The sequence below is a fragment of the Daucus carota genome, chromosome 3 (genome assembly GCF_001625215.2).
Source record: "Daucus carota subsp. sativus chromosome 3, DH1 v3.0, whole genome shotgun sequence".
Classification (NCBI taxonomy): domain Eukaryota; kingdom Viridiplantae; phylum Streptophyta; class Magnoliopsida; order Apiales; family Apiaceae; genus Daucus; species Daucus carota.
Window position 1 is genome coordinate 10,319,010 of NC_030383.2, and position 10,971 is coordinate 10,329,980.

Below are 10,971 nucleotides of genomic sequence, written 5' to 3' on the forward strand. Positions count from 1 at the left end.
TTTTTATTCGAATATAAATTATATCTATTTTTAGAAATCTGAATCATGATTCGAGCCCGATCATTCAGATTCTTTTTCTATTCTAAATGTATTTACGTAAATAATTGATTTATAGATATTAATTAATCATGTAAGCAATATATGAGACTTATCTGAAATAATAACTTATCTCAAAGAAATAAGAAATTGAAGAGAATGTAAATACAACAGTTTTAATGCACGTGGTTAATGCTTTTGAATAACAAAACCTAACTCCGAACCTGACTCCTCGTTTATATAAAAAAAATGTTATTCTTAGGATTTGAACCCAAGACCTCTCCGATATAAATACACAGCTCAAACCGCTTGAGCTACACAATCAGTTAGTTTGTTATTGAAAAGCATTAAGCATGTACATTAAAACTGTTGTATTTATATTCTTTTCAATATCTTATTTATTTGAGGTAAGTTATTATTTCAGTTAAGCTGCATGTATTGTTTACATGATAGGTTAATATCTATAAATTAATTATTTACGTAAATAAATTTAAAAATGAAAAAGAATCTAAATAATCGGGCATTAACCACGTGCATTAAAACTGTTGAATTTACATTCTCTTCAATTTCTTATTTCTTTGAGATAAGTTATTATTTCAGATAAGACTGATTACCTTGTACAGTGGGAGGGCGAGGACGAGGCCGATGCTACTTGGGAGAAGGGAGTAAACATATGGCAGTTTGAGGACCAGATACGGGAGTATTGGGATCACCCCTCGATGTGGACATCGAGTTCTTTCGGTGGGGGTGGTTTGTTAGACCCCTAAGCGGCGTCTAAGACTCGGGCTAAGGACCGGGACTGTGAGCTCGATGGGAGGTTCATTTGAGTTGGGTCCTAGCACGAGTATGGGCCAGGCGTTCGGGCTTGGCATGGCTCTAAGTTGTGGACTTGGGGCTTGAGATGAAGTTGGGCACTTGCATACAGTTGAACAGTCTAAGCATGGGGCAGAGCAACAGAGACCGAGTTTGGGTTCATGAGTTCTAGTGGCACACTTGGCTTATGGGAGTCAGGCAGCATGGCGCAAGGGTGAGAGAGGCAGGTTTGGGTGTGACTTGAACAAGGGCACGACCGACTCAAGGGAGAGTCAACATCTACCACGAGTCCTCCATGACACAGAGGCGACATGGGTGAAGAGTTCCTATTGGGTCAGAGATAGTGGGCTTTCCTGGATAATGGATCGTGATGGGCTTGGGTCAGAGTTAAAGCCCATGGCAAGGGCGACTAGGTTCGATGTATGTGTTATACACTTATACATATCTTGTAATGAATGACATATCTCCAAATATGGAAGGAGGAGATATGACATGTCATAAAAGATATGGGATAAGGAGAAGCTTCTAGAATGTTGGAGAAGATCAGGAGCATGATTTGGCATATCTCTTATTCAAGGAAAGAATCGAGGATGAGTCAGCATATCTTGAAGATCTCAGCATTTATGGAGAAGATTGGATGGGCCTTAGGCCATCCCAAAAGCCCGTGACTCCACCTATATAAGGAGGAGCAACTTCATTCTCTTCATTCATTCAGAGTTGGAGAGCAATCACTTGTAGAGAGAAGTGAGAGCAAATACAGAGAGAGCTACTTAGAGTTCTAGAGAGAGAAAGAGCTTTGTAGTAGGCACTCTTGTATTCTAGCAGTTAGTGGGTAGCTGGTCCCAATATATAAGGACAGCTGGCCTAGATTGTTAGGACCTTTTTGTGTTAATAAAAAGGTTGGGGGTTTCCCCGAATATCGTGGCTCTTGTGATTCTGTTGATTATTACTAACCCCTTTTGCAGGTTGGGTTAGCTGCGCATTGCTGGCCAAGCTCTAGGAGTAGAGTTGGCGCATCACTTAGGCGAAAATTTTAGCCGTGTTAGCACGCTTCGGAGTTAGGCTCGGGTTCGGAGGTAGGTAATTTATTTACTCAGGAGGAAGGCTTAACACGAACCTGTTGTGCTATTATATATATAAGTAGATTAACTTTAAATATTGTTCGGCTGATCAATGACATTTTTTTATCACTCTCATTAAACTGGTTTCTTTCTTTTTTATTTTTTTGGTATGCTCCTCACAGAAATTAGGTTCAACTTAGTTGCAATCTTCTTGACTTTTTTTATAAGGTGGAAACCGCAATCGCTATTATTCGGGTGCAAATCAAATAAACTCACGAACTTACGTAATAACATGCAAACTTCTTGACTTCATTTCTTGCTGTTTCGAAATCATGCTTTATTACAATTTTTTATTGATTTCACAAATTTATGAAGTCCAACTTTTTCTTTTTTAAATTATTATTTATTGACTTATATCTCTTTCTCTTTTGAATTATTATTTTAATGTATCAACTTCACTATTGTTTTAAAACCTCTTTATAATTTTGTTGGTTTTTAGACTTATTTCTTCATCTATTTGTATTGATCAAAAGTAAAGCCACCAGAAAATTTGATGTTTTCTTATCAAACATTAAAGATTTAGAACAATGTTACACTCATATTTGATTTCAATTATTCTCATTACAAATTACATGATTAATAAATGATTGATTTTAATCCGATAATTTATGTGTATAAATGAGATTTCATTGTGATGAATGTGAGTGTAGCCAATCCTGTCAACTGGGATTTAAAAAAAAAAATTATAATTGAGACCAATATCTTCACGAGGAGGGTGTATCTGTATGTATTGCGGAGTCTCGTGTACCACAAGTTAATACCTTTAAATACTTGGGTTCTATTATTCAGAGTAATGGTGATATTTCTGCGGATGTGACTCATCGTATTTCGATAGGATGGTTTCGATGGAGGGCTGCTACTGGTATCTTGTACGTGATAAAAGTGTACCGTATCAGTCGAAAGGTAAATTCTATCGAGTAGCGATCAGACCGTCATTGCTATATGGTTCTGAGTGTTGGCCATTAAGAAAAGCTCAGGAGCGTAGGCTAGAGACAGCGGAAATGCGTATGTTGCGTTGGATGTGTGGTAAAACCATGACAGATCATATACCAAATGTTACTTTTCGACACCTTTTAGGTGTGGAGGCTATCTCTAAGAAAATAAGGGAGGGGCGTTTACGTTGGTATGGACATGTTCGACGAAAATGTAACTCGGCCACGGTTAGAAGAGTTGAACATATATCGGTTCGGGGTAAGAGAAAGAGAGGTCGGCCCCGTCGGACGTGGGCTGATCAATTAAGTTTAGATATGAGAGTCCTAAATCTCACGGGTGATATGACAGTAGATAGAAATGATTGGAGAAGACGTATTAGAGTAGTTGAGACTCGGTCTCGTGGCGTCCAGAGGTTTTGATTGTCATGACATTATACTTTCAGAACAGGTTCAGATTATTGATGGACATAGGAATTAAATACAAAGAGGTTTTGAGTGTTATGGCTATATACGGTGACGAAGAGGTTCAGCTCTTTCATTGACAGACGAATTAGAGGTAAAGGTGAGTCCCATGTGTTCGCAACCATGGGCTCAGGTACTATTTACATATGGATCACACCATACTTTGTATTGCACTAAGCTGGGGTCTGTACGGAAACAACCTCCCTATTCTTTAGAGTAGGGGCATGGTCTGCGTACATTTTACCCTCCACAGACCCTGCTTTAAGCGAGATATATTTGGTTTGGTTTGGTTTATCTTCCAGGACGAGCGTGGACGGCCGGATTCGAGTCACAGGGGTCAATTCAAAGGGCATTTTGCATGGACTTAAACGCCAGACGTCAGAAGTAAAAGCAGTTATAACAAGACATCAGTATTGAGTGCCATGGACTGTGCAGGGCTAAAGCGAAACTTACAGAGATTCACTTGACAATACTGCTCCGGTAAAAATAACAAATCCGTTGCAATGGCAGAGATGGCAAAACAAATATATGTAATCATCTCCGATGACACCGTTTTTCGAAAGCATTGCTACATGTAACATGCACGATATAAAATTTTGCAAACATAATAATTCAGACGGTATATTTTGATCGATGTTATTTATATGAAAATAAGGACATATTCCAATCAAAACTTATAACATGTGATTTTGTAAAGATCATTTATCCAATTCAATGGTCATTCAAAATTTCAAGTTTATGCTAGTATATGAGTTTTTTGAAAAAAAGAAATTAAATTTATATCGTATATCCTATCATTATGTTATTTAATTAAATCCAAACTACAAACCAAATTAAAGGTTCAAATATTATATTAGCATTTGAAAAATTGTTTGAAGTTTATTAGTGTATGTATAACGCAGTAATATATTTGTTGGCGAAGGAACACTTGAAATAAAATTCTGTGATTACAAGGTAACAAAATTTTCTCTACTAAAGAGAGATTGCATCTATGATCTAACAAAGTGAAACCGCAGGTGAGGAATAACTACTAGTGCAGTGCATGATTGGCTTGTAATCGATAATTGATTTTGATCATGGAACAGGGTAGGACTTGTTATTACACATACACTTGTAAGTCATAGGGCACGACTCTGCTTCTTGAATGGCAGCACAAACAAAGCTCACCATCACTAATCGACACGGTGAGCATGAGCCACAGGCGTGTGAACAATCCGGCAATCTGGAGCCTGCCACTTGAAGCGTGTCCGCTTTCTTATGCTTCACTAAAGGCCTGGCTAGACCACTTGGTAAATGCCTCGTTGGATGATGGTGCCCATGATCTGCATGCAACAAACATTCAGTTACAAGATTCACATACAAAAGAATTTCAAGTTCTGAAGGGAATTTGTAAAAAATCAAAGTGGCATACGCGAATGTGAGCGGCCAATGTGCCTAGAAAACGCGATTTCTGGAAGTAAAAGGAGCGAGAGAAATATCATCACTCCGAGAGAACTCTTCATGGATGTCCTGCAACTATAAAACATTCTCGAAAAATTTCTTAGTAATGGTAGTGTCTTAACCACCTTGTGGTGAAAATGTTGTTGGTAGTTGAGTGGAAGTGAGACCAAGGCACATAAGATTTATATATATATGTGAAAAGAATTGCGAGGTGGTGGCAATGAAGCAAGTCACAAGCAAAAGTGTGGGAAATGTAAAGGGTTGGCATGCAGCTAACAAGAATCACAGGAAAGGCCGAGGCTTGATCATCCATATTTCATGTGATTAGTTTTGGTGTCGCCTAATTTTACACCTTGTTTTATCAAAGCGAAGGTGGCTAATATTACTCTACTGCGTATATGAATATGGGGACTGCTGATTTTACGTGACTTGGAGTAAATATTATAATGAAGTGTTGTTATTAATGAGAGTCGAAATGTTACGATAGCAGTAAATAGTATAACGGGGGTTGTGTATTGTGATGGCCATTAAGGTTTTCTTTGTTCTTCAATTGATGTGCTTGGCGACCAATTAATATCAGACTCGTATCCTTGATTTTGTACGTGTATTGCCTTTTCGTAAGGAGGATAAATTAATGAACAGCCTTGCGTTTTTACTTCGCACGTGATGCACTTATTAATAGGCATTTGGGCTGGCATACTGGCGGATTCAGGTGGGCTTTTAGTTGGGCTTAGAAGATATTTTACTTTGTCTGGCCCATGTTTTCTGCTTTGGCACCCTTTTTTTGACAGGATGCTTCCGCACCCTGAACAAAGATTATATAGTGAACTTACCGACATGCTGCTTTTTCTAATTCTTTTTAGAATTCTATTAAACTTAAAAATATTTTTAAAAATATTATTTTTTTAAAAAACATTTATAAAAATATAATATGTAACTAGATACATACAATTTGAGTTAATTGGCCCCGTTGGAGTTAAAAATACGATTGTATCTAGTTGTAACGGGTTGAATATAGTATTTTGAAAATAAATATTTTCAGAAGTTTGATATTTTTGTAAAATATTTGAAAAATATATAGTATTTTTGTAAAAATATTTTGGATTTTGATATCTATGAGAAAACTCCAAGATTAAACTACAGTATACCTTTTTCTTTCGATTCAATTCTTAGCATTTCTATTTTAAGATATCTTACTCATTTTATTAATATTTTAATATTTTGTTACATCTCTTTGCAAATCATAAAATAAGATTTTACTAAATTAAAACATAACATTTTAAAATGAATTCATATAAAATGTATTTGATAAAAAAAGAGTTTAGAAAAAATAAAAAATTTAAATTAGATCATATGTTAATACATAAAAAAATTATATCTAAATAAGAAAGACTCATTTTATTAATTTGTATCTTTATTTTGGGTTCTTTATAATTCACACACACATATATATATATATCTATAAAATCCCCAATTAAATAATAATTTAAATTATCATATGAAAAATGATCATGAAATCAAATAAAAAGTTATTATATTTTGATAAATAATAAATTCAAAAAAATTATTTAAACCGGTACCGGATGGGAAATAATATAGAAATGCTTCAAGTAAAACTAAGGGATACACGTACAAATTACTAATCTCAGAAATCTAGAATTCTTTCCTGCATGGCATTATGATCTTATTCTACACTTGTACTTACCTCGCGGGCACTTGTATATCTCCAGCAATACTACAATATTTCTGTGCACGTGGATTGTTTTTTACTATATTAAAAGACTTGAACATCAAGAATCAATTGTCAGCGCAAACACCCGAACAGCGGATGACCACCTAGCGTTCCACTTATTTATTCAACAACACAGAAGTAGAAATAACGAACGAAAAAGATGAGATGAATGTACGCTATCAGTTTCTACTTGGTCTACTTAAACCTCATCACCAGGGCCCGACGAACCCGTGGCCTTTTTCGTTTTGGGGAGGCTGGATTTCTGAAGATGAAACGGTGGACTTCGTTTTTTAGGACAAGTAAAATGAGGCACGATTGACTTTACTTTGTCGACTGTGTAATAAAATGTTCGCATTAGCGGCACATAGAAAGGCAAGTAGGTGGCAACCAAGACGGTGACCGGGAGAAATGCAACAGCATACAAGGCAATCCTGGTCCATTGTTGTCTATTCTTGATCATAAGAATGATGGTTGCTGCAAATGCCAGCATCATCATTGTCAAGGAGAAAATTAGGCATGATATTCCGAACATTAGACTCTTTGGGAGCGTCTCTTTGAAGTCCTGTAATCGGTATGATGAACAAAGGATGGAAAGAAACACTACTACAGCTGTCAATGTGGATGCAAGGGAAAGAACATCAGTGACTGTGAATACGACGAAGAATGTTTGGTTCAGAAGAACGGGAGAACCATCCGGATTTGAACCTCCTGGTACTGTGTATGCGGCTGCAAAGGCCACTGTCGCGATGAGGACAGCCACAATGGAGCAATTTTCTGCTGTACGCTTCATCCATTCTTGGGCTTCTTGTCGAATAGGTTCCTTCTTTGCAGAAAATAATTGATCAGCTGTTTCAAGATCTTTGTTCAAGGTTTTATGGTAGTGAGTCTTGAGAATATCTTCCACACGCTGCATTTTGTATCAAACAAACAGAACATAGTTAATTAAGTCTTGATTTTAAGGAAAATGCTTGGTGTACAGAATGGTGTACAAAATTTTGTACATAATGACATGTGGTGGGTTTTAATTGGAATAGACCCTTGTATTTACATCAACAACCCCAATTAAAACATTCCACATCAATTGCCATGTCGTTATATACAAATTTTCTGTACATCTAACACTACTCTGATTATAAATATTTCGGATTTTGATGTTTGGAGAATAGCATTATCAGTATACACCAAGCATTAAGCATATATACCTCAAACAAGAGTAGGTCATCTTGCAATATAAAAGCAGGGCTGCGTGCTTCGTTCTTAATTTCTTCAGCATCCCAAGGCTGGCTTGACTTGTCTTTGAGCGTAGTCGTTGAAGTGGCATCGCTGCCATTCTCAACTTTTACTCTCGTGGTATCCAGAGCAACCATATGCAAAATGGAGTTTCCATCTTTGTCAGGAAGTCTCACCAGCCTCCTCATTTGCATTTTCATTTTCACAACAGCATCAAATATCTCCGTCCTCCTGTACTTAATCGCCAGGTGTAAAATTGAACCATATTTCCTACCAACCTGCTCAACGGTTTGAGGGTGTTTACTTATAATCTGAAGAGCTATGTCCAAGCATCCATACTTTGTTGCCAGGATCAAGGGTGTTGGTGCTTTCACTGATTCATCTGCGTTGTTCTGGCTTTCCGTACTATTGTCGTCTCCCCAATTAGTATCGGCAACAGCATCAGCAACGCCACTACTTTCTAGCTTGTCTATCCATTCGGTATCTTTCTCAACTAGAATGGAGGCCAGTTCCAGAGCAGCTTGATATCTTCGATATTCTTTCTTGATCTTATTCCACCATGGGATACCCATTGTACAACTTGGTCCATCTCAAGAATTTCGGCATAAATGAAAATTGATTTAGAAGTGGAGCGAATTAATTTAACTTAATATCTAACGAGTATTAAATAAACATGGCTTGATATTATTACTCGAGAGGTCGCACCTGTACCATCTTCCACTTTATGATTAGTAGCATCTTTGTGTGAAGACTCAGCAACTGAAGGTATCAGATATATAAAGAGTATGGTTACCATACAAAAAATAAAAATAAAAGTCAGGCTATGGTAACTCCTGCAACGCCGAATTATCAAGTGTTGTTCTATTGGTATGTAAAGAGTTTATCTGCGAGTATGGTAGCTTACAGGAGCCCCGAAAAGGCGATGGAAGTAGATGCTTGAGCCATTTCCAGTTCTGGTATCTGAATGCCGATGAATTCATAGCTAGCAACTGAAGACCAGTCAGTCGCTGATGGTTCTTTTCACAAATTAAACTTGGAAATTTTTTGGCTATGTACAAGGCCAATTCTGTCATGTAGATTACAAATTATCACGATAGTTAAGGAACGAAAAGTTACAAATTTACAGTGAGTGGAACATGTACTCCCTCCATCCCATCTGAATGTTTACATTTGCGTTGTACACGAAGGTTAAGAAAATATGTAAAATAAAAATTGAAAAAGTAAGAAAAGTGAGGATAATGGTGGGACTGATCATTAATTTTTAATGTTGAAAGTAAGTATAGTAGAGAAAAGTACTGAGATAGTTGATTTTTATATTATAAAATTTTACTATAAGTTTTGAAATGTAAAGGGTTGGATGCCACGTTCAAAAAAAATGTAAAAAAGTGACCGAGACAAAAGGAGTATGAATAAAAATCAATAACATACCAGTCGTTAACACAACTTAAAAGAAAGACATACCAAAATGCTCGTTGTAGATGGCAACGTGAAGTATAGTATAGGTTCCACGTTCATTGGATAGTTTGTAAAGGGAGAGACGAAAATCTTCATCACCAACTGCCTCAAAAATTTTACTGTCAAGAAACTTGAACATATTCAGTTGGCCATATCGAACCGCAGAGAAAACAGGGAACTCTCCCCTGTTATTCTGAGCGAATAGCAAGTGACCTGCATAGTCAAAAATCTTAGCTGCAGCCAAGATACAGGAGTCCTGAGTTGCAGCCACGTGGAGAGCGGTGTTTTTTATGACGTTGACATCATCCTTCAATTTGTCTTCAAAAGCTTGTCCTTCTCGAAAATTTTCATAAGCATCATCTAGCAAGGCCAACACTAACTCCACATCTCCAGAGTATAAAGCCTTCTGTAGCACAGAGTCCCTGCTGCTTGATAATTTCAGAAATGGACCGTCTCGATGGTTCTTGCATAACTCTCTAACCTGTTTCCAATCCTTTCGGGTTAGAGCACCATATATTTCCTCAGCTGACATGACGGATCTATACAAAAAATTATGTTAGAACAAGCTTAATTAGGTAATATAGCTTGAAAACAACTTACCAATAGCTGAAAGAAAACTTTGAGTTGCCTGCCTTTCCTATCCGGAACCAGGTATTTATAGATGCCCTTGTAGTAAGAAGCTGCATTTCATGCGTTGGAATATTAATAGTATAACTTTGTATTCAAGTGAAGTATTCATTTTGCTAAAAAAACAAAGCTATAAAGGACTAGTTCTCAATGTGCCTCATATGTCTGCGTTCCCTGGAATGGTACATGGGAGTTCTACTTAAGTGTGTTATAAGTGCTACTAGTCTATGATGACCGTGGCACATATATTTTAGAAAAATATAAGTCTAAGATGTAAGATCATTTTACAAAATAAAATTTTCTGTTGAATAATATATTTTAGAAAAACATATGTCTAAGATTAATACTATATTTTAGAAAACATATGTCTAAGATTTATAACTCGAGTTTGACCGTCATAATTCCTAAAATTCTCATAATTTACCATCGACGAGAAAGATTAATAGATTTCAAGTGAATAGTTATTGGTGTGTGTATTTAGCAAGACAAATGTTATAGTCTACAACTGCTGGATACTTGAGCTTCTGTTACCAGTTGTTTAATTGACAGTGGTTGTAGGGTTTCTACTCTTATTTCTGACAACTTTCAGGACAAGGATTATGATTCTTCTACGAGTAACCTCAGAAAAGAAAAAGGAAGATCAAGTACTAGACGAATAAGCTCCCAAGTCTTTCAAAATTGCCAAGCAAAGAATATGAATCTCCTCTTCTTACAGGTAAAAAAAGTGGGACAATTTCTTATTCTAAAGCAATACACGTGATTTTGGCTGGGTGGCTTTATAGCATTGTTCCTGCTTACTATAGCATCCCTGAATACAACTCCCAAAACCAAACGCTCACATACACAAATGCCCAAGTTTGTGAAACAATGAGAATATACTTTAATTAAATACTATCAAAGCATTTATATGTGCTGGACTTGCTACCTTGCTCGCTAATTCTAGACCAAGTTGGAGACAAAAATTTTTGCTATATGAACTGCTTGCCTGCTAGCTGATGCCCTTGCAATTGCAGCTTATCTTGTTTATAAAGTTTCAGCAACCACACTTGTAAGTTGTAACTCATCCTTAGTACTTGTGCTACTTTGCTTGTAACGACACACTCTTAGCCAGTATAAAGATGTC

The 10,971-nt window shown here is 36.7% G+C and overlaps 1 protein-coding gene across 2 annotated transcripts; it reads right to left on the reverse strand.

Moving 5' to 3' along the window:
• Window positions 1–6,444: 6,444 nt before the first annotated feature.
• LOC108211199 (uncharacterized) lies at window positions 6,445–10,957 on the reverse strand. 2 transcript variants are annotated; one of them, XM_017382731.2, is made up of 7 exons: window positions 10,774–10,957; window positions 9,822–9,901; window positions 9,228–9,760; window positions 8,671–8,832; window positions 8,472–8,525; window positions 7,739–8,355; window positions 6,445–7,443 (listed from the first exon to the last, which is right to left on the reverse strand). In XM_017382731.2, exons 3-7 carry the CDS (start codon window positions 9,751–9,753, stop codon window positions 6,736–6,738), a joined length of 2,067 nt encoding a protein of 688 aa, XP_017238220.1. In that variant the 5' UTR covers window positions 9,754–9,760; window positions 9,822–9,901; window positions 10,774–10,957; the 3' UTR covers window positions 6,445–6,735. The 2 variants fall into 2 exon arrangements, with proteins under 2 accessions (XP_017238220.1, XP_017238221.1); XM_017382732.2 differs by having other exon boundaries at window positions 9,228–9,901; window positions 10,774–10,956.
• Between the last annotated feature and the right edge of the window lie 14 nt (window positions 10,958–10,971).